Source organism: Anolis carolinensis, chromosome 2, assembly GCF_035594765.1.
Source record: "Anolis carolinensis isolate JA03-04 chromosome 2, rAnoCar3.1.pri, whole genome shotgun sequence".
Taxonomy (NCBI): Eukaryota; Metazoa; Chordata; class Lepidosauria; order Squamata; family Dactyloidae; genus Anolis; species Anolis carolinensis.
In genome coordinates this window covers 193,661,823-193,686,867 of record NC_085842.1, presented here as the reverse complement: position 1 = coordinate 193,686,867, position 25,045 = coordinate 193,661,823, and the positions used below count along the sequence as shown (strand labels likewise).

The window sequence follows — 25,045 nt, the reverse complement described above, 5'->3', positions numbered from 1 at the left end:
AAAATCAGAGGTCCCATGGACCCATGTAGGCCATGCAGTGACGGCTATGAATACAGAGAGGAAACTCACTGTAAGAATAAGGCACACGTGGAGTTTGTTCCTTGTTTAAAAGTACTGTTGCAATTCTGGGAGCATTGCCAATTTGAGCAACAGGTTGATGTTATAGATTCAAGAATGTGCCTTCTGCATTCCTCATTAAGCACCATTTGCTAGTGATGGCAGCAGGGACTATTTAAAATACCTTTATTTACTCAAGTCTAATGCACAATTGAATCTAATGAACATCTACATTTTCAAAACCCTGAAACCCAAAAATTGATTTGCTGACAAATGTAATATGCAGCAGCAAAATAAATAAATAAATAATAATAATAATAATAATAATAATAATAATAATAATAATAAGTTTATTTATATCCCACCTCCATCTCCCCCGAAGGGGACTTGGGGCGGCTTACAGCAAAATTAAAATACAAGCAATGATAAAATATAAAACATCAAAGGACAAAAACAAAAACCAATAATAAAATATACACAATAGGTGAAAAAACACCACACAGAATTAAAACATCAAATTAAAAACAATGAGGTTGCAATAGTGGATAAGCAAGGCGCACATTATGAGTAACAAATTCGTAAATAGATAAAGTGCATTAGAATCATTTACGGTCACATTGGGTAGGGAGGAGTCCTGAATAATATCAAGCCATCAGGAATCAGGGGAAGAGCGACCAGTGCAAAAGGTCGAGCAAAAGGTACAGTCTTTGTAATAGTTGTTGCCTGCTTATAATTCCTTCTTTAAAAACAAAAGTGTTAGAGTATCAAATTTTCTAGCAATGAAAAAAAAACACCTTGGATACATCTATGCTGTAGAATGAATCCACTTTAACTGCCTTGGTTCAATGCTAAGGAGTCCTGACGGTAGTAGTTTTACAAGGCCTTGAGCCTTCGCTGTCAAAGAAGGCTGATGCTTCAACAAACTACTAATCCTAGGATTACATAGCATTGATCAAGGATGATTAAATTACAGATGATAGCCCTCAAATAGGAGGTCCAGTTGCTCCTGAAGCAGCTTCCCCTATTGCTTTGGTTCAGCACTAAGATTCAGTATTACATGAATCTAACACACACCCTAATTTTGGCAAGGTGGTTTAGCCATAAAAGTAAGCATCAGATTCATGTAAATATAGTAGGGGATGAGGTTTGCCCTGTGAGCAGTATGTCTCATATCTTTTTTTTTTACAAGTGTTCTCTAATTATTACATTTTCGTTTTTTAAAAAATAACACAGTGTTATTTTTTAAAAAACAACCTAGCAGTTCGAAAACATGCCAATGTGAGTAGATCAATAGGTACCGCTCTGGCGGGAAGGTAACGGAGCTCCATGCAGTCGTGCTGGCCACATGACCTTGGAGATGTCTACGGACAATGCCAGCTCTTCGGCTTAGAAATGGAGATGAGCACCGGCCCCCAGAGTCAGACATGACAGGACTTAACGTCAGGGGAAACCTTTACCCTACTTTACCTTACAGTGTTATGAACTCCCCACCCAACCTCTGCACTCCCTCCAAAACAAAACCCATATATTACATGCTAACAAAAATGTTTAGAAAAGTACAGGATGGAAGTCATGTACAGTAACTTTAGGGATCAAGCCTTTACAGAATAAATGTATATGAAAAAAGTGCAATCACGACGGGAATGGCTGCTGGACTATGATTTTGGATATGTGTGGTTTTAAACAATTGGCTTTAATGTATAGATTTTTTCTTAACTTTTATTGTTTAATGTACAGTAGAGTCTCACTTATCCAAGCCTCGCTTATCCAAGCCTCTGGATAATCCAAGCCATTTTTGTAGTTAATGTTTTCAATATATCATGATATTTTGGTGCTAAATGCGTAAATACAGTAATTACAACATAACATTACTGCGTATTGAACTACAGTACTTTGTCAAATTTGTTGTCAAACATGATGTTATGGTGCTTAATTTGTAAAATCATAACCTAATTAGATGTTTAATAGGCTTTTCCTTAATCCCTCCTTATTATCCAAGATATTCGCTTATCCAAGCTTCTGCCGGCCCATTTAGCTTGGATAAGTGAGACTCTACTGCAGGGGTCCCCAAACTAAGGCCCGGGGGCCGGATGCAGCCCTCCAAGGTCATTTACCTGGCCCCCGCCCTCAGTTTTATAATATAATCTTTTTATATCATTTTTAATAATATAATATATTGTATTTACATATAATACTGATAATAATATTATAATGTTATACAATATAATACAAATGATAATACCATATACAGTAGAGTCTCACTTATCCAACACTCGCTTATCCAACATTCTGGATTATCCAACGCATTTTTGTAGTCAATGTTTTCAATATATCGTGATATTTTGGTGCTAAATTAGTAAATACAGTAATTACTACATAGCATTACTGCGCATTGAACTACTTTTTCTGCCAAATTTGTTGTCTAACATGATGTTTTGGTGCTTAATTTGTAAAATCATAACCTAATTCGATGTTTAATAGGCTTTTCCTTAATGCCTCCTTATTATCCAACATATTCGCTTATCCAACATTCTGCCAGCCCGTTTATGTTGGATAAGTGAGACTCTACTGTATAATCTTTTTATATCATTTTTAATAATATAATATATTGTATTTACATATAATACTGATAATAATATTATAATGTTATACAATATAATACAAATAATAATACCATATAATAATATTAATTATATGTTATATATTACATATAATATTACAGTATAGTAGTATAGTTCAATATAGTAATATATAATGCTAATATTGTGCAATGCTAATAATATAATATATTCTATGTACATACAGCTGCTCTGAGTCCCCTTCGGGGTGAGAAGGGTGGGATATAAATGTAATAAATAAATGTAGTAGATGAATAAATAAATAATTTTAGACTTAGGCTCGCACAAAGTCTGAAATGACTTGAAGGCACACAACAACAACAACAATCCTAATTAACTTGACTATCTCATTGGCCAGAAGCAGACCTACACTTCCCATTGAAATCCTGATAGGTTTATGTTGGTTACAGTTGTTTTCATTTTTAAATATAGTATTGTTCTTTTATTGTTGTTGTTGTTGTTTTGCACTACAAATAAGACATGTGCAGTGTGCATAGGAATTTGTTCGGTTTTTTTCCAAATGATAATTCGGCCCCTCCACAGTCTGAAAGATTGTGGACTGGCCCTCTGCTTTAAAAGTTTGGGGACCCCTGCTCTACTGTATATGCTTACTGTTTTTACATGTTTGTTTATATGGCATTGAATTGTTACCAGTTTGTAAGCCACTCTGAATCCCTTTCGGGATGAGAAGGGTGGTGTATAAATATAGTAAATAAATAAATATATTTGGTGAATTTTCAGCTAAAAATGTATAATTGGTTTTTTCCCTCCCTCAAGAAGACAATGGGAAGTCTACCCTTATAACTCCTTTTTTCCCACTCCCCCTCTTTTTTTAATATTTATCATTATCACTATTTATCCTTTTTTCTTTCTTTTTCTCCGTATTTTTTCCTTTTTCTTTCTTTTCTCCTCCTCCATTTCCGCCTTTCTCTGTTTTCTTTCCTCCTCTTTCTTCTCTTTCTTCACAGTGTTTTCCCCCACCTGCACTGTAAATATTACTTATAACATAATAAAAACAATTAACACAAAGAAATAGGGGGGGGGGGGGGAAGAAAGAAAAAAGGAAAAAAATGTATAATTGCATCCTTTTGCTGTAGTTGTCTGCACCTGATTTAAAGCAGGCATACAAGAGCCTTTTTATGGGACACAGTTATAGCACTACGATTCCATACTATGGAATACTGGAATTGGCAGCTTAGGAGAGGGACACCAATATTCTCAGCCAGACAGCGCCTCTGACCAAACTATAAACCTGATTGCATAGGATGCAGCTTTGGCAGTTAAATTTGGCAGTTGAACACCCTCCCCAGAGAAATACGGCAAGCCCCAACCCTTTTGAGTTTTAGAAAAGCCCTGAAAACATGGCTATGTGCCCAGGCTTTTGAAGATTGAACGATAATGACGACCCGGACTGATTTACGGCTACAGCACGAGGATTTTGGAGGAATGGATTTTAATCATATGTTTTTATATTTTTTATATTGTTTTAATTGTTTTATTGGATTTTTATTGCTGTTTTAATTATGTATAGGCATCGAATTGTTGCCAATTTTGTACGCCGCCCTGAGTCCCTTCGGGTGAGAAGGGCGGGATATAAATGTTGGAAATAAATAAATAAATAAATAAATAAATTGAAATTGCAGTACCCTGTATGTCTGTATGGCTGCAATCTTAAAAATGAGGAATCAGGTAAACCTTAAGTTATTAATTTGTGTAACTACTGAATGAAAAGCCTGACCTGCAAAGTAAGCAAATAGTGGGAGCCAGTTCTCCAGTTCAGATTATGCCAAGGCCTTGAGGCTTTGGCTCCTATGCTTTTAATGGGAGGCTTGGAGGATTGCCCCTTCCACTGGATTCCTTAGCATATCCCTGTCTGCAAACTGAGTCTAAGGGGAGACAGACACTTCAACTTCCCATTACAGATTCTTGAGCCCATATCCCTTGTCATGTGCTCCAAGTCAACTCACCGTAGATTCACGAAGGGTGTGGAGAGCTCTGAGATGAGACGGAAGTTGGCAAAAAAGGGTAGCACCCCACGGCTCTATTGGGACAGAAGAAGAAACCATCAGTTGCCAGGACAACATCCAAGACAGTGACACATTTCTTGCGACAACTGTAGCTGGTGGAACGTACCTTGGATAGCAGTCTCAACTTTAAAGGAGTTACCCAAGGCGCTCAATCCCAAAGAAGTTCAGAACATTGGACAGCTCCTTTAAAGCTCAGGCTAAAATCCAGAATACATTTCACTGGCTCAGTGACAAGGATCATCCCAGCCACCACTGTCTTGCTCCTTCCAATGGCAGAAGATGTAGATACCTCTAAAATCCTGAGCAGATACCCCCACCTTCCCACTCACCCCCCATAAGGAAGCAAAGCAGAGAGGGGTTAGATAGCAACAGAGCAGAGAACCAACACAACCAGACCCAATGCTACCACCCATATAGATGTAAATAGCAAAAACTCTATTTTCTGTCAAAAGAATGGGATGAAAGCCTACATGTAGGCATAATTATTAGCCTGCATATGTTTATACCAACAGAAGCTGATCCAAATGCTTCCTCTCTTTGGCTATTTGATCTTAGGTAAAAGGTAAAGGTTTCCCCTGACGTTAAGTCCAGTCATGTCTGACTCTGGGGCTTGGTGCTCATCTCCATTTCTAAGCCAAAGAACTGGCGTTGTCCGTAGACACCTCCAAGGTCATGTGGCCAGCATGACTGCATGGAGCGCCATTACCTTCCCGCCGGAGTGGTACCTATTGATCTACTCACATTGGCATGTTTTCGAACTGCTAGGTTGGCAGAAGCTGGAGCTAATAGCGGGCACTCACTCCGCTCCCGGGATTTGAACCTGGGACCTTTCGATCTGCAAGTTCAGCAGCTCAGTGCTTTAACACACTGTGCCACTCTTACCAAGACATTATTTTTGCCTTTCTCTTCTTCCATCTCCCAACCCTGCTATGATGCAAGGCATCAAGAGCTTCACCCCATTGAACTGAAGCTTCATCCAAAGAAGCAGTGCTAAGAGAAGTTCTACACCCACCAGAAGCAAGTGGCCTTACTGACTACAGGCTTCTAGGAGCCATAGTCCAAAAAAGGATTTCTCCAAGCAAATTACATTTCCTTTCTTGTGGACATTTCTCCTGCCCCAGTCCCCTCACCCACACAAAACAGACAGGGTTTCAGAGACAGTCCTGTGGTGTGGGATTCTAGCTCTGACTGATGTCAAATATCATATGGTGAGTCTGCGCACAGGAAAGTGACTACAAGTAATGCAGTGAGTTAATGCCCACAGGAAAAAAAACAACAGAGCAAGAGGAGATAAGGAAATCAGGAACAGGGTGGAATGGTTGAATCCTTAGTTGCAGGTATAAGAGATATTAAAACAAGAAGAATGTCCTAAGAAATGGTGTTGGGGACTGCCCTTCAGTGTGATACTCTAGGCTAGGCTTAATAATGAAAGCTCCCCTCCATTTATTATAAGGATTGGGAATTTTAGACTGCAATTCCCAGTACAATAAAGAAAAGCGAATACTGAGGGTTTACAAGCAATCTCCAAATTACGAACAAGATAGATTATGTAGGTTTGTCCTTAAGTTGAATTTGTATGCAACAGATACATTTTAAAGTATAACTCCAATATTTCTCCTGCAGGAGAGATAAAGTGGGATATATATATATATATATATATATATATATATATATATATATATATATAGTAGAGTCTCACTTATCCAACATAAACGGGCCGGCAGAATGTTGGATAAGCGAATATGTTGGATAATAAGGAGAGATTAAGGAGAATTCTATTAAACACCAAATTAGGTTATGATTTTACAAATTAAACACCATGTTATACAACAAATTGGACAGAAAAAGTAGTTCAATATGCAGTAATGCTACATAGTAATTACTGTATTTATGAATTTAGCACCAAAATATCATGATGTATTGAAAACATTGACTATGCGTTGGATAATCCAGAACGTTGGATAAGTGAGACTCTACTGTATCTGTGTGTGTGTATGTGTGTATGTGTGTATGTGTGTATATATATATATATATATATATATATATATATATATATATATTTGGAGTTACACTTAAAAAATGTACCTGTTCCACTTTGGTATGTGCCCCTGTTCAGAAGGTTTCACTACACTTTCTGTCCCTGTGATAATTGAATTTTGAAAAATTTGGCTTGTTGTGGAAACAAGGATTGGTGAGAAAGCTTCAGTGCAGACACCTTTTCCCCATGATAACTCTTTCAGGAGTAAATTTCCCTTTCTTGAGATAGATTTCTCTCACTTTTTGTTGTCTCACCCCCGTTCTTAACTATGAGTAGTTAGTAAGACAAGTGTTTGTAACTCAGGGAGTGCCTGTAGTCCACAAACATCAAGAGGGGCTAGGCTGTGGTCAGACTGATTTAGTGCTATTTGTTTCTCTGTGTTACAAAACAGTGTTTTTTCACAGCTCAAACTATGCACATTTAATTCAGTTATAAGTCCTGCTGAATATATGTGACTTGCTTCCAAGTGAGTTTTACAAGCTATGACAAAGCTTGTAAAAGTGAGTTTTTTGGCAGCAACTACCCCAACAAGCATGGGCAAAAAAGTAGTGTGTAGCCTAAAAAAAGGTGTAGTCCAGAAAAGTAACATTTCCAAGCTCTACACTACAGCCTTACAAGCCCACTGTGTACTACGTGCTGGTGGAGTATCCTTCTCTGGAGGTTTTTAAGCAGATGCTGGATGGCCATCTGTCTAGAGTGCTTTGATTGGTGATTCTGCATGGCAGGAGGTTGGATTGGATGGCCCTTGTGGTCTCCTCCAACTTTATGATTGTATGATTTTTTCAAGGCTTAGAAAAGAACTAATGTTTGTATGTTGATCTTGGTCAAAACATATCTAGATTAAAGACTCTTATGTCTGCTTCCAAGCTGTTTAACAGTGCAACAGACTGCCTCAGCAGGTGGTGGACTCTCCTCTTCAGTTTTTAAAGGAGGCAGATGGCCATCTCTAAGGAGTGTTTTAGTTATATACAGTAGAGTCTCACTTATCCAACACTCGCTTATCCAACGTTCTGGATTATCCAACGCATTTTTGTAGTCAATGTTTTCAATACATCATGATATTTTGGTGCTAAATTCGTAAATACAGTAATTACTACATAGCATTACTGCGTATTGAACTTTTTCTGTCAAATTTGTTGTATAACATGTTTTGGTGCTTAATTTGTAAAATCATAACCAAATTTGATGTGTAATAGGCTTTTCCTTAATCCCTCCTTATTAGCCAACATATTCGCTTATCCAACGTTCTGCCGGCCCGTTTATGTTGGATAAGTGAGACTCTACTGTATTCCTACATGGCAAGGAGTTGGACCAGCTCCAACCCCTTTCCAGTTCTGATTTTATTTTACAATTCAAGAAATGTTACATTTCCCAGCCTACCTCACCCTTGTTGAGGTGAACACATGGACCTGAATTGTTTTGGTTAGCCCTGTCTAGTGTCTATTTGCTGAAACAATTGTTAAGTCAGTGTAGAGATAAACCCTATGGCTTCAACAGGTCTATTTTCGTTGAAACTAAAGAAGAAATTTAGGCCACATTCTAGGCACAGCATTATTTGCTTGCTTACACCCTACAATCATGAGGTGGTTTCTACTTTATAAGGAACTAGCTTTGCCCAGCCACGCATTGCTGTGGCTTATGGGAATCATTTGTTGGCCAGGTGGAATAGCAGTGAATAGCCTTGCAGCCTCAAAGCCTGGCCATTTTCTGGAGTAGCTGAAGTAGCACCCTCAGTCAAAGAACTGCTTTGAAGCCTGGCTACTTCCTTTGTAGGGGAATCATTGTTCGGCCAGATTGAATTGCACTGAATAGTCTTGCAGCTTAAAAGCCTGGCTGCTTTCTACATAAGGCATCCTTGTTAGGCCAGGTTGAATGGGATGGAGTAGCCTCGTGGCTTGAAAGCTTGGGGATTTTTCACCTAGGGGAAGTCTTGGTTGGCCAGCTTGAAAAGCACTGAATAGCCTTGCTGCTTGCAAGCCTGGCTGTTTTCTACCTTGCGGAATCCTTGGTTGGCCAGTCTGAATAGCAATTAATAGTCTTGGTGTGGCAGATATGAATGCTGCAATTAGGCACCTTGATTAGCATTTAATGGCCTTGCAGCTTCAAAGCCTGGCTGCTTCCTGCCTGGGGGAATCCTTTGTTGGGAAATGTTAGCTGGCCCTGATTGTTTCCTTTCTGGAATTCCCAATTTCCCTGCTTTCAGAGTGTTACTCTTTATTTACTGTCCTGGTTTTAGAGATTATATTGTTCTGTATTATTATACCACAGTAATTATTACGTATTATATTTATAATCTTATATTAACTGCTAAGAAGTGGATTATATGAGGCCCCTTCTAAACAGCTGTATAAAATCCAAACTGAAGTGGATTACATGGCAGTGTAATCTTTGGGTCTTCGGATTGTTCTTGGTCTGGATCCCCCCTGTGGCCACTCCTGGGAGTATGTGACTCCCGTGGTTGTGCCCACAGGTTCATTGGAACACGCAAGCCCTCTCACCACGTCAAGGTGACAATCTATCGAGGGGGTCTTGACCTAAATCCTTGCCTAGATATGCTAAATCTTGTCTAGATGCTAAACTTTGTCCAGATACTGGAATTGATTTCTGCATGTTGGTTGCAGAAAATCACCTCAACTCTCTTTGGGTTTTAGCCACTAACTTCTAGTTGTTTTACCGAGTGAAAAAATTACATTATGTAGGTTTTTAAGTTCTATCTTTGCTATTTTGCTTGTTAAGTTTTAAAGTCAGGTCGTTTATATATTGTTTGATGTTATCTGCTTTATTGTAATTTGTTTGTACAGTTCTCCTTGCTGGCACTGAATGTTTGCCATGTATGTTGGAAACTACCCTGAGTCCCTCTGTGGAGATAGGGTGGTCTGCAAATAAAGTTTTTTAAAATTATTATTATTATTATTATTGTTATTATTATTATTATTTTATTCAATTTTTTCTGGAAAAAATGGCTTGGGAAACACCTGGTTTTTCCAGAATTTTCCTGTTTTTTTCCCCAGGCCTTTCCATCTCCACTTAGGATTGCTCTGACATTTCTTTCTTCCTTTCATCTTTCGAAAACCTCTCCACTGTGGAAATGCAATGTGAATAAGGAATCCTCACGTATCTGGAAATCACAGAGGAAAAGGAGAAGGAAGTGCAGAAATTGTTGAAGTGAAGGAAACTTTTTAGGAGAAAGAAAAGGAGAATGGAGAATACAGGAAAGCTGATCCCGACCCAGTGCTATGGAACTAACCAATACATATCCATAAGCGTATAGCGCTGCCAAGTGGTGGCAAACGAAAAGTGAATCTCCCAATGTTCTCCAGTAGCGCATTAGCAGCAACAGATCTAGAAGTCAGAACACAACACATACACACACAAGGAAGGTTTACTGAGGTATCAACTTGCAAGAAACAAGGATCAAGCAGACATGGGAGGGAAACACAACCAGGTTGGCCACCTTTTTACCAAGACTGTTGAGCCTTCACCAACCCTGCACCCCGTTACCTAGAGAAAGCATGGGAAGCTTTTCCTGACATGATGGCAAAACCAAAACAAAGCATCAGTGGCCATGCTAACTGAGATTTCAGGATCTCCCTGCCATTCCATAAGCCAGGGGTCCTCAAACTTTTTAAGTGGAGGGCCGATTCATGGTCCCTCAGATGGCTGAGGGGCCGAATTGTCATTTGGAAGAAAAAACACAAACAAATTCCTATGCACATGTCTTATTTGTAGTGCAAAAAATCCCCTCAACAACAATCATTTACTTATTTATTTATTTGCTACATTTATACCCCACCCTCTCTCACCCTGAGGGGGACTCAGAGCGGCTTACAAGTTGTATGTACATACAATATATTACATTATTAGCATAGCACAATATTAGCATTATATATTACTATATTGTACTATACCATTATACCGTAATATTATTAGTAATATTACATTTAATATATAATATATAATTAATATTATTATATTATACAATATTATTATATTGTATTATTATTATTATTATTATTATTAGCTGCCCTGAGTCCCCTATTGGGTGAGAAGGGTGGGGTAGAAATACTGTAATAAATAAATAAATAAATAAATAAATATTATATTGTACTACATTATAATATTTATTATTAATATCGTATGTATACACAATATATTATATTATTACCATAACATTCATTTACAATATTTCATTTACAATATTGGTAAATGAAAAAACAATACAATATTTAAAAATAATTTTAACCAATATACTGTAAACTTATCAGGATTTCAGTGGGAAGTGTGGGCCTGCTTCTGGCCAATGAGCTCATCAAGTAGGATTGTTGTTGTGCCTTCAAGTTATTTCAGACTTTGGGCGAGCCTAAGTCTAAAACTGAGGGCGGGGGCCAGGTAAATGGCCTTGGAGGGCCGCATCCGCCCCCCCCCCCCCCGGGCCTTAGTTTGGGGACCCCTGCCATAAGCTGTTTCTTACATTATTTCATTTTGCCAGAAGCTTTGCTCTTTGTTTAGTAGACCCTGACAATTTTGAGGGGAAATCATTTTAGGTTTAAAGAACCCTGCCAGAACTTCATAAATGAAACCAATAGCTTGTCAAAATTGGGAACAGCAAGCTATCTGCAGGGCTTTCCTAATGTGCCTTCACAAACTGTACACAACAATGTATGGCCAAATCATAGCAAAACAGTCAACAAAGGATACAGTTGGGTGGTGATGAGGTGGGAAGGAAATCTTTTTAGGAACTGAAGGTGTGAAAAGTGTGGTGTGTATTTGGTATTTTCCCCTCTCTTCAATCCAGGGAGTATATTCAAGAAGCAGTTGTAAAACAGTTACATTCATACACACACTCACACACTCCTCATCCTCATGTATTTTTGTTGTTGTATAGCTTCAATTCATTTCCAATGGAACCATGAGATGCACAGCTAATCTTAAGAAATGGGGCTACAAAGTGGAGACCACGACATGCGAGTGTGGAGAAGAGCAAACCATAGACTGGGTTTTTGTATGTCTTTTGGGCTGTGTGGCCATGTTCCACACAGCCCGAAAGACATACAACAACCCTGTGATCCCGGCCATGAAAGCCTACGACAAAACAAACCACAGACTACCTACTACAATGCAACCTGAGCCCTGCCACATGCACAATGGAGGATCTTCTTACAGCGACACCAGAGGCAGTCCAAGTGGCCAGCTTCTGGTCAAAGGACATTTAGTATAATGCCAAGTTTTTAACTTTGTAGTTTTTTAAATACATTATAACTGTATTCTCAATTTGCTTATGACACAATAAATAAAATAAATTTCCAATGCATGGCAACCATAAGGTGAATCTACCATAGGGTTTCCTAGGGTTCAGAGTGCGTGACTTGTCTAGGGTCACCCAGTGGGTTTTCATGGACGAATAAGGATTTGGGGCTTGTATTCCAATACTCAGACTGCCATGCCACACTGGCTCTCTCACCAACTATTTTCCAGAAATCTGTATGGTGCATATGACAAAGAGGTGAATGCTTTCAATGGCTCTTATGTCAACAGTATCAAATATTTATATTATATTCTATTATAATAATGAAAGGTAAGAGAGATGAGATGCTGCCAAGTTCTATTATGTGCTCAGTATATTAAGGCCTTTATTGGTGCTGCAGATATCACAGATCCCTTCCACACAGCCATATAACCCAGAATATCAAGGCAGAAAATACCACAATATCTGCTTTGAACTGGGTTATCTGAGTCCACACTGCCATATATTCCAGTTCAAAGCAGATAATGTGGGATTTTATTCAGCTGTGTGGAAGGGGCCACAGAGTTTGTTCGTGGGATAAATGAAATTGTACATTACTAGAGTGCAAAGAAAAAAGAAAGGAGGGAGGAAGCGCTAAAGCCAACCCAGCAAGTATAAAAAGCCAATTGCCATTTGGTGGCAAGTTATCGCCACTAGCTTTGTGAAAGAGAGTTTTTACCTCTCTAGCTGAAGCAAGATCCATAATCAGAGTGGTTACGGCATGACTATTACAAATGACTATTGGGAATAAATAATTAGCTGGATGACAACTGAAGCCGCAGCATAGATTGAATGAGAAAAGAAAGAGGGGGGGGGGGAACAAAAATCTTTCAGATTACACGCCACTTGACAAAGCCACCTGCATTGCATTGCACAGCTTGCCAAAGAAGCCCTTCAAAGCAGGATTTCAAGCCATGCCGTGTATAAGAAATATGGATCCCGCAAGGAGCAAGCATGAAAAGGAGCAGCATGCTACCTGCTCTGATCTGAACCAGATAGGATCTAAAAAGTAATTGTAAATTACCCAAGTCCTTCTGTGAAATTTTATGAGAAGCTCTCCTTGATAGACAAGCTTTGGCATTCCCAAAACGGGTTCCCTAGCCATCAACACACACACACATACACACATTCCAATAATCTTGTTGTATAGTTTCTCAACAACCAAACCAAGGCCCCTTCTACACTGCCATATAATCCAGATTATCAAAGCAGATAATTCACATTATCTGCTTTGAACTGAATTATATGAGTCTACACTACCAGTTCAAAGCAGATAACCTGAATTTTATATGGTAGTGTAGAAGGGGCCTAAGTTTCCTCTTCAGATCCTGAAAAGCTAAATAAATGATGACCTGACAGTACTGCTTGGTCTGACAGGGTTGAGTTAAGAAGCAAGAAGATACATTTTTAAAGTCAAAGTCAGTTCATAGAATAGTAGAGTTGGAAGAGACCTCATGGGCCATCCAGTCCAACCCCCTGCCAAGAAGCAGGAAATTGCATTCAAAGCACCCCTGACAGATGGCCATCCAGCCTCTCTTTAAACGCCTCCAAAGAAGGAGCCTCCACCACACTCCGGGGCAGAGAGTTGTATAATATGATAAAGGCACTTCGGTTCTAAAGCAAAAAAAAAATGTCTGGGTTGTTGTGTGTTTTCCAGGCTGTATGGTTATATTCCAGAAGCATTCTCTCCTGATGTTTTGCCCACATCTATGATAGGCATCCTCAGAGGTTGTGAGGTATAAAATAGGTCTTCTAAACTCCATATTCCATAAGGCACAGGTCTACACTATAATCCATGTCACTTCTCTAAAGCTACAACCAGAAACCCTATTCTCCAAAGTATCCTTTATCCATTACACCTCCAATTTTAAATTGGTCATAGGAGCCCAAACATGTGGTGCAAATGCACCCTGCCTCCAGGACGCATTGGGAGGGCATTTGGGAGCAAACATTTGCTCAACTCTGGGCTATGTAAGAAGGGGTTTTGTGCTATAGGCCTCTGAGCAGTATTTTTGAAATTTAGGTCACCGACTTAAATCTTGCAATTGGACAACTGAGGTGAATGGAAGTCATATGTTGATGACAGCAAGATACTCTCTGGCAGAAGATGCAACAGCTTACTTGGGGCTTTCTTCAAAGGATGCATGGAGATAGACACCTGGGCCTGCCAAGCACCTCAGAACTGGGAAATCAATCACATAGTCTCTTCCCAAAGGATATTCAAATGTCAACTCAAAAGTGGTTAATCTTGGCAGGTGTACTTTATCACCAGTTTTTAAAAACTTTTTCCTTTTCCAATTGTATAAACTGCATTTATATATTTTTAAAGAAATTGTACTGTTCTTAAACAAAAGTTGAGGAGAAAATATTTAAAGTACAGGCTGAGCATTCTGAGAATTCTGGCATCGAAAACTGTCCACATGAGTGACTAAGATAGTGACACCTTTGCTTTCTGATGCTCAGTGTACACAATTTTGTTTCACATACAAAAACAATACCAATATTCGATAAAATCGGGTGATGTGTAGAAGGTGCATATGAAACAGAAATTGATTTTGTGTTTAGATTTGGATCCCATCTCCAAGATATCTCATTCTGTGCACATAGGCAAATGCAGGTATTCCAAAATCTGAAAAATCCAAACTCCAAAACACTTCTGATCCCAGGCATTTTGGAGAGGAGGTGCTCAACCTGCAGAAGAGAAGGCTGAGAGGAGACATGATGAGGGCCATGTATAAATATGTGAGGGGAAGTCATAGGGAGGGAGCAAGCTTGTTTTCTGCTGCCCTGGAGACTACGACACGGAACAATGGCTTCAAACTACAGGAAAGGAGATTCCACCTGAACATCAGGAAGAACTTTCTCACTGTGAGAGCTGTTCGGCAGTGGAACTCTTTGTCTCAGAGTGTGGTGGAGGCTCCTTCTTTGGAGGCTTTTAAGCAGAGGCTGGATGGCCATCTGTCAGAGGTGCTTCTTGGCAGGGGGTTGGACTAGATGGCTCATGAGGTCTCTTCCAACTCTATGATTCTGTGATTCTATGATTCAACCTGTAATACTTGAATTAAATAAGAATCTTTGTATTCAATGGGGAAAACTTAGGTCATTTGTGTATATTTTCATGTATTTATTTAGTCCAGCTGGTGGAAATCATATGGCCATCCAGATGTTGAGCTCCATAACCCTTAAAGACGTATCTTCCTTGACAAAACTGCCTGGGCTTTAATATCTGCAGGGATTTCTCTTTGTCCTACCACCATCATAGGCGTGGTTGGTTAGGAAAGGGCTTCTTAAGCTCTTTCCATCTGAGACATTTTTATGTGACTCCAGGTATATAGGTATATGAAATATAAAACATTTCCTGCTACTAAATCAGCATTTGCAAGGCTTGTTAAACAGGCTCATTTTCTTTATTGTGGAGTACAGCCAAAGCCCACTGTACTCTACAGAGTCCACCGTAAACACTGCACCTTGTTGCTAACAGATTTGTGTAAATAGGTGGCATTCAGAAACTTTTTACTGTTGCCATATTTTTATGGCCCCCAATACTGAGCTAAGGGGACCCTGTCTGGAGTCGGGATCCACAGTTTAAGAACTCTCGAGTTAAGTCATGTACTGACATCAATCTAAGCAGCTGCCTCATAACTTCTGCCCACTCGGTGAAAGAGGGAAGCTTTGCTACTTACCATAGAGTAGATAGCCACAGGTGATAGCTACATTCAGTTTGACTAGCCAAGGGTCTCCCCTGGAAAGATGAAACAGTATGGGAATGTTAAAACAGTTGGAGTCTGCCTTCCCCTCAAATTCATTGGATGCAATTTCTTTTCCCCATTAACAGGCTAAGCTCTCAACTTGGATTTTGTGAATTACCATTCTCAGAGTCACCCAGCCAGCAAGGACATAGAGATCTTTAAACTGAAAGCCTCACTGATTTGGTTTTAATTCATTACAACTGATAGAATCAAGGAAATTTAAATAACTATTATGCATCTGTGTGGCCATATAAAATTCAGATTATCATCTTTGAACTGGATTATATGGCATTGTAGACTCGTATAATCCAGTTCAATAATGTGGATTATCTGATTTGATAACCTATATTATATGGCAGTGTCTAAGGGGCCTGCCAGATGTTGCTGGACTTTACCCATCAGTTGTAGCCAGACCAGCCATTTGCCAAGCATGCTGGAAGTTGACCGGTAGCAACATATGGAGAACCATAGGTCTGGTATGTAGACAAGTTACTTTTTTACATGTCTCTTTGGTCCCTTCTATACTGCCATATAATTCAGATTACAGAAGCAGATAATCCACATTATGTGCTTTGAACTGGATTATATGATGCCATATAATCCACTTCAAAGGAGCCTCCAAACAGAAGATTATTCATGGATTGGTGATCTATAAATAGCATTCTGCCCTATGATTATTTTAAAGAATACAAGCAGAAGGATTGTAATAATAAATGTATATGAAGCACTTTGAAATATGAAAGGAGGATAAATATTAATTATTGCAGTTATAGTAATCTCATGGTGAAAATTTCCTAATTTCTCAGCCCAGTAGGAAGCTCACAGCATCATAAATACTTGAATAACTACAATATATACAGTATCCTCACTAATCTGATATTTAGTTTCATTTATATAGGAAATCAATTTTAGCTCAATGCACTTGATAAACATTCATGATTTAGTTTTGCTGTGTAAACAACCAGCACTGGATTAGAGATGATCTGAGAATTTTATTTCATGCAGAGCAGAGCTTCTTAAAACTTTTCCTACTCACTATCCCTATTGGCCCAAGAATTTTTACATGACCACAGATATATATAAGTATATAAAATAGGTATAAAATCAAACATTTATAGACAATGAATTAGCATTTGTAAAGTCTTTTATGAAGTACAGCTAAAGTATTTTCTGCATATTGTTGCTAACAGATTTGTGTAAATGTCTAAAACAGCCACTAAGTGGCATTCAGTAATATTTTACCATTGTAAAATTTTTGTGACCCCAACACTGAGCTAAATGGATCCCATTTGGAGGCATGGCCCACAATTCAAGACACAGTGATGTAGAAAGCCCCTGAAACCGACTTGATGTTTCAGCATGTAGGGAAATCTGTACATAGGTGCAGTAGAGTTTGAAACGTGACCTTCTTGGACTCAAATATCCAGAACCCCTTAATCAGCCTACTTAGAGCAGGTTGGAGGACCATAGGATTCATAATCCAAAAGTAACTTTTTCAAGTTCTGAATTGAAATGGCACATACTCATCTATATAAAAAGAAAATAATGATACTCCAAGCTGCTATTCTGGGGAAGACAAACCACAACTGCATGAAGTGAATGGGACAGGTGGGCCGGGCTGTGGCGCAGCTGGCTAGTAACCAGCTGCAGTAAATCACTACTGACCGAGAGGTCATGAGTTCGAAGCCTGGGTCGGATTAAGCCCCCGACCATTAAATAGCCCGGCTTGCTGTTTACCGAAGCAGCCCGAAAGACAGTTGCATCTGTCAACTAGGAAATTTAGGTACGCTTTATGCGGGAAGCTAATTTAACTAATTTACAATACCATAAAACTGCCAGCAGCATGTGGAAAGGAATGAGGAAGTACAGCACTCGGTGTCACTCGTGGATGATGAAGCTACAGCTCCCCTTGTGGCCAGAATCAAGCATACCCTCATGAAGCTGGAAATGTTAAAATTGCCTCTGAATGTTGTTTTTCTGATGGCATTGAATGTTTGCCATACATATGTTCATTGTAATCCGCCCTGAGTCCCCTTCGGGGTGAGAAGGGTGGAATATAAATACTGCAAATAAATAAATAAATAAATAAGGAGAAATGGCACAGGGTGAGATGTGAAAGGTATGCCTGCAGGACTTCGAGGCTCATCCCAGCCAGCCCTATTTGGGAGCAATGAGAGGCCACGGGAGACCCAGGCATGGCCACGGTCAATTGCCAGCAGGGCAAGAGGATGGCCAGGCAGCAGCATAAGCACCTCTTTGGGCCCAGTGCCAGTCCTGGCTCACAGGCTCCTGCCTGCAGCTGATTCCACTCAGTCCGGCTCAGTCCTAAACCCAAGAGGGAACAAGAGCCCATTCTCTCCCAGCACAAAACAGCCCTTCATGGTTTCCTAGCACAATGTGGCCAATCAAGCTCACGGGCTCTGCCTCTCCTTCTGGCTTGAAGAGATCAGCCTGAGGAAACAGGGTGTACAAACTGGGTGGTAAAGCATATTATGAGAAAATAGTAGTGTGTGTATGTGTTTGTGTGTGAAAGAGAGAGGGGAGAAAGAGATTACAAGAGAGAGATTAAGGGCGAAATGAGAGTACAAGCCAGGTGCTCCATTCCTGCTTACCAGATGGGGTTGGCATTGACAGCATCGTCAAACCAAAGGATGTAGAGGCAGAAGAGGCCAACTATTAAGGCATGGAGGGTGGACACACACCTAGGAAGGAAGAACAGGAAAAAGAAGAGTTAAGTGTTAACCCAGTACTGCACGCACACACATAAAAACAAGAAGGCATGAAGTCTTTTCTCGCTCAGGCATGGACCAGGACATCAACAACAACAACAACAACAACAACAACAAAACTTTATTTATATACTGCTCTATCTCCCATTGGGGACTCAGTGTGGTTTACACATGGTAAACATTCAATACCAACATACAGCATACAACAGTCCAATAATAAAACAACAGCTTAAACATAATAAAAATTTAAAACAATGTGTTCTTTACATATAAAAACAGTTTCAGATTACTGTATATACTCGAGTATAAGCCTAGTTTTTCAACCCTTTTTTTTGGACTAAAAAAGCCCCCCTTGGCTTATACTCGGGTGAGGATCCTGGTTGGTTTATATTTGGTTCAGCTTATACTCGAGAATATGGTACATGTATTATTTTTCTCTATTACTATTGGTATTATTACATTTATTATTGTACTCTATTATTGTTGCTACTATTACATTTATTTTACTCTATTTTTATTTTTATTATTAATACATATATTATTTCACTCTGATCTTATTATTATTATTATTGCATTTATTATTTTACTCTATTTATTATTACATGTATTATTTTCCTGTATTTTTTTTATTATTATTATTATTATTATTATTATTATTATTATTTTACTCTATTATTATTGAAAGGACACATAAGCACATTTACATTGAAGAAGATAAGAATAATGATTTAATCAGAGTTATACAGTCTTACATTAAATCAGAGCTTGATGTAAATATTCAAAAACATTTAACCTACTGATGCCTCAATTAATGTAATTTTTTGGTATCTATTTTTATTTCTGAAATTTACCACCCTCGGCTTATACTGGACTCAATGATTTCCCAGGTTTTTTTGTGGTAAAATTAGGTGCCTCGGCTTATATTCGGATCGGCTTATATTCGAGTATATACGGTACTCCATTCGGTGATTTAACAACCAATGGGCTTAATTTCAGAATAGAACAAGATAGCTGTAAAAGCTAGGGTAAGGGCCAAACAATAAAAATAACATAAAGCCAGGGGCGAAGTGTGAATGGATAGCAGAGAGCATAGGCCAGGATTAGTCCACTTCAGACCTGCTGAGTAGCTAACAAGGGTTAAACTAGTTAAACTAGCACCCATAAACAAAATCGAAGGACGTGGGTAAAGCTCAGAACAGAGACCGTATGGTGGCCATGCGGCGTGTAGGGTTTCAGGTTAGTCATTTCCAAAAGCCTGCTGAAACCACTAGGTTTTCAGGTCCCTACAGAAGGATGCGACTGATGGAGATTGCCTTATCTCTTTGGGGAGGGTGTTCCAGAGGCGGGGGGCCATCACCGAGAAGGCCCTCTCCTTTGTCCCCACCAACTGTACCTGGGACGATGGTGCAAGTGAGAGGAGGGCCTCCCCGGAAGATGTAAGGGTCCGTGCCAGGATATAGAGGGAGATGCGATCACGAAGATAGGCGGGGCCCGAACCGTTCTTACTCCTCCAGCATATTCTTAACACTTGAGACAAGTAAGAATGCAAAAGGGAAATGGAACAAGGATAGCCTTTGCACAATTAAACCTTCTGCGCCAACTGCACTCGTTCCTTGAGAAGCTAGATCCAGCCATGATGGTACATGCCTTAGTTACATCCCATCTAGATTACTGTAATGCACTCTATGTATGACTGCCTCTGAAGAATGCAAGGAAATTTCTGCTGGTCCAAAGAGCTGCAACCAGGTTGCTCACTGGGGCTGGCTACAGGGGGTGGACAACCCCCCATTGCAGCAGGTCCACTGGCTGCCAGTCTATTTCCAGGCACAATCCAAAGTGCTGATTATTATTATTATTAGCGACATTTATATCCCACCCTTCTCACCCCGAAGGGGACTCAGGGCGGTTTACAAGTATATATACATACAATATATTATATTATACGACTATATTGCAATATTATTAGTAATATTGCATGTAAATAAATATACAATTATAATAGTGAATTATAATTATCATTACATGGTATTACATCATAATATTATTATTATTAATATTACATGTATATACAATATATTATAATATTAGCATAGTATTATGACCTTTAAAGCCCTAGACAACTCAGGTCCAGGCTATTTGGCTGACTGCATCCCTTTGTACAAACCTACTCAGGTGCTCAGTCTGGGGATCCTCCTAGACTCAGCGCTGACGCTTGATGCTCAGGCATCAGTGGTGGCCGGGAGGGCTTTTGCACAGTTAAAGCTCATGCGCCAATTGCGACCGTACCTTGTGAACTCTGACTTGGCCATGGTGGTACACGCCTTAGTTGCCTCCAGACTGGATTACTGCAATGCGCTCTATGTGGGGCTGCCCTTGAAGGCGGTTCGCAAACTACAGCTGGTACAAAGATCAGTGGCCAGATTAATAACTGGAGCTAGCTACAGAGAGTGGTCAACTCTCCTGTTCAAGCAGCTCCAATGGCTACCGATAAGTTTCCGAGCCCAATTCAAGGTACAGGTTATGACCTACAAAGCCCTAAACGGTTCAGGACCTGCTTATCTCCATGATCACCTCCTTCCCTATGAACTTGCACGGGCCCTAAGATCTTTCGGGGAGGCCCTTTTCTCGCTCCCACCTCCGTCTCAAGCACGGTTGGTGGGGACTAGAGAGGCGGCCTTTTCGGCAGTGGCTCCCCGACTCTGGAACTCGCTTCCGAGGGAGATTAGACTGGCTCCTTCATTGTCCACCTTCCGCCAGAGTCTAAAAACATGGATGTTCCCGTGCGCTTTTGAGTGAAGAGGCCACCAGCCATGTATCTTGTTTTCAAAGTGTGCTGCACTTTAATATTATCCCCCATTTTATAAGTTTTAGTGTTTTAATGTGATCGGTTCCTTGTCCTCCTCCACCCATCTCTATTTTACTCATGAACTTTATTCAGAGTTTTGCACTAATCACCCTCTGTACATAGCAATTGATGTCTTGGTTTTAATAATTGTCATGTTATGTTGTTTTATAACTATGTTATTATATTGTGTTTTAAATTTATGGACTGTTTTTCTTATGTAAGCTGCCCCAAGTCCCTTTCGGGGGAGATGGAGGTGGGGTACAAGAATAAAGTTATTTGTTATTATTAATACTCGAGCCCTGAGATCTTCAGGAGAGGCCCTTATGTCAGTCCCACCTCAATCGCAACCTCATTTGGTGGGAATGAGAGCGGGGGCCTTCTTCTTGGTGACTGTCTCTCGACTCTGGGACTCCCTTCTGCCCAGGGAAGCCAGAATGGCCCCTTACCTGATGTCCTCCTGGCAGCAGGCTAAAACCTTTTTATTCAGACAGGCTTTTAAAAAGGAAAGTTTTAAAGATAATTTCAGAGGCTGCTGTGGTTTTCTATGTTTTTATGGATTTAATCTGAATTGTTTTAAAATTTGTACAATTCAAATTGTATTGTAATGCTTTTAATGTTAGTCGCTTTGAGTCTCCTTATGGAGAGAATAAGTGGGATATAAATAAACATAATAATAATAATAATAATAATAATAATAATAATAATAATAATAACTTCAAAGACTCTGGCAGAAACCAGTGCAGGTGGTCCCGGTGGTGATGGGCACACTGGGTGCCGTGCCAAAAGATCTCAGCCGGCATTTGGAAACAATAGACATTGACAAAATTACGATCTGCCAACTGCAAAAGGCCACCCTGCTGGGATCTGCACGCATCATCCGAAAATACATCACACAGTCCTAGACACTTGGGAAGTGTTCGACTTGTGGTTTTGTGAAACGAAATCCAGCATATCTATCTTGTCTGCTGTGTCATACAATGTCGTTGTGTCAATAATAATAATAATAATAATAATAATAATAATAATAATAGTGTGGTTTTCTGGCACTGTATATTTCTGCCGCTTCTGTGACTGTTCATTTGTATTTTGATTCCGTAGCCCACTTGTCGATGGATGTCCAGAATCAGCAGCATCCACCGCGGTCCTTTTTATCCTGGGCGACGACCGAGCCAGTATAGATTTCGTTTTGGTTTGATTCTCCATAATGCTAATGGGTTAGGTGCTCTTAGTTCTGTTCCTCAGTTGAGGCCTCTCTGGCTTGGTTGGACCTGCCAGTAGTTACACTACTGCCAGCACAGCCCTCAGTCATCATTGGAGCAGTTAGCCCCCCCCCCCCACCACCACCACATCAAGGTGGCACCTGCAGGGGCGCACAACTATGTGGCCCAAATGATTCATTGGAACTTATGCCTCAAGTACCACTTCGCAGCAGCAAAGAACTAGTGGGATCACAACCTGCAAAAGTATTGGAAAATAAGCACACAAAGATACTGTGGGACTTCCGAATCCAGACTGACAAAGTTCTGGAACACAACATACCAGACATCACAGTTGTGGAAAAGAAAAAGGTTTGGATCATTGATGTTGCCATCCCAGGTGACAGTTGCATTGACGAAAAACAACAGGAAAAACTCAGCCGCTATCAGGACCTCAAGATTGAACTTCCAAGACTCTGGCAGAAACCAGTGCAGGTGGTCCCGGTGGTGATGGGCACACTGGGTGCTGTGCCAAAAGATCTCAGGCATTTGGAAACAATAGACATTGACAAAATTATGATCTGTCAACTGCAAAAGGCCACCCTACTGGAATCAGCACGTATCATCCAAAAATACATCACACAGTCCTAGACACTTGGGAAGTGTTCGACTTGTGATTTTGTGAAACGAAATCCAGCATATCTATCTTGTTTGCTGTGTCATACAATAAAATAATAATAATAATTATAATAATAATTATAATAATAATAATAATAATAATAATAATAAATAATTTTCCACCCCACTTATGTACCTGGAATTCCATTCACTCTGCTTGACGGAGGGAAGAGTGGCATAGCGAGGGCTCAGTGACAGGGACAACTGGGGGCTGAGAGCTGAGAAGAAGAACTGGAACGCCACAAAACTACTGGCCACGATGCAATAGCCAACATAGTTGGAGTCCTCCATTGAGTTTCGGCAGCACCTGTGAACAGATGACTGAATGTGAGAAAAGAGAATGGGCTGCTGTTGTGTAGAAATACACAACAGCAACGCCCCCTTCAAGCCCAGAGTAGGGGATCTAAGGGAATTAAATTGCTGCCTGGCAATGCACCACAGGTACCATGATATTACGTCTGCCCAAATATGTTGGCTGGAGGATGCTGGGAGTTATAACAACAAACAAACAAAAAAACACTTCCAGCACACACATCAGTGCCAAAGGACGAAAGCATCAGTACTCCTTGACTCTTCCACCAAACAATAACTTTTTCCAGTTTTTGTCCAAATAGCAGGGACAATTTAGAATCAAAATTTAGAAAGTGTTGACTTGTCCAGCAAATGTTTTGATAGTCCTTGAACTTTGGTTCCAAATAGCCCAAAAGAAGTAAAAACAGTATGAGTAAAATATATATAGACTGAAATGTGACAGGCTTTTTTTTAGCAATAGAAAACTCATCTTTTGATCATCATGCAATGTGTCTCCAGTTTCTTCTGTGGATTTGAATGGATGTCCTCCAGTTTTTCCTTCTTCTACATTCAGTAAAGACTATGTCACCAAGTCACTTAGCCGGACTCCCCCTACACCTTGATGGATGAACACCTAACTCAACTATCACTGGCTTAGCACAATCTCTTCCTTCTTTGAAAAAGGATACTGTTATGGAGGAGAAACAAGGTTCAGGCACAACTCTCGCACTTCTCTTCTTGTGGGCTTTAGTAGACTTCTGGTTGGCTGCTATGGAAAAGTGTATCAGAACTTGAAAAATATTTGGGGGTGGAGGCAGTATACCATTGCTAGCGAAGCCTGCTGGGTGATTGTGTGAAGCTACAGCCCAACAAAGGAAGAGATTTACTAAACAAATCTTTCTGTATGATAATTAATGATGTTTTATATTCAGAAGGATTTCACAGAAAGCAAAGAAGAGGCCATGGCTGCTGCAGCCATCACAAACTATTCTCTTGACCTCTTTCAGCCTTCCAGAAGCAATTCAATAAAAAAGAGAATAATCCTAACTTTTTCTTGCTTCCCCACACTCCAAAAACTGTTTCTTCCAAATTAAAATGGTCTGCCCTCTGATGGATCCTTTGAGATTCCAGCAAGCCTTAGCAGATTCTATGGCTGGCATCACTGATGATCCTGTTGAATCCTTGATCAAAAAGTGGAATAAAAATCTAACCAGGACTATTGCCATGATCACTCCCAATTGTCCTCTTCGACACATTACAAATTAGGTTCCCTCAGGGAAATGAAAAGGGGAGGATGATGATTAGAGTGCATATGGTGGAAAACTGGACTTTTATGTGACAAGACATGGTACAGAGGGCACCTTTGCACCTATACAGTGGCAAAATGTTCAGTCATGAAAACTTTCTTCTCGACATGCATTGCATCTGTGAATTCAGCCAAGCTGTTCAGAGTAGTGAGAAGCTTAACTCAAGTACTTTCCCCTTCGAACCTATTTCTAGAACCTTCAGCAGCTCACTGTGATGTTTCTAATC

At 39.9% G+C, this 25,045-nt stretch overlaps 1 protein-coding gene across 3 annotated transcripts in view; it reads right to left on the bottom strand.

The window, feature by feature from the left end:
* Window positions 1–25,045, bottom strand: part of LOC100552377 (TLC domain-containing protein 4) — a 51,754-nt gene that overhangs the window by 5,062 nt on the left and 21,647 nt on the right. For 2 of the 3 annotated variants that reach the window (XM_003216819.4, XM_008103750.3), the window contains 5 exons: window positions 23,358–23,528; window positions 18,386–18,475; window positions 15,708–15,766; window positions 9,988–10,082; window positions 4,643–4,716 (listed from right to left, as the gene is read on the bottom strand). In XM_003216819.4, the coding sequence (XP_003216867.2) occupies window positions 4,643–4,716; window positions 9,988–10,082; window positions 15,708–15,766; window positions 18,386–18,475; window positions 23,358–23,528 (489 nt within the window). Of the gene's footprint in view, window positions 1–393; window positions 3,674–4,642; window positions 4,717–9,987; window positions 10,083–15,707; window positions 15,767–18,385; window positions 18,476–23,357; window positions 23,529–25,045 lie in introns of those variants that run through there. The other variant, XM_062974133.1, reaches the window with a different exon arrangement.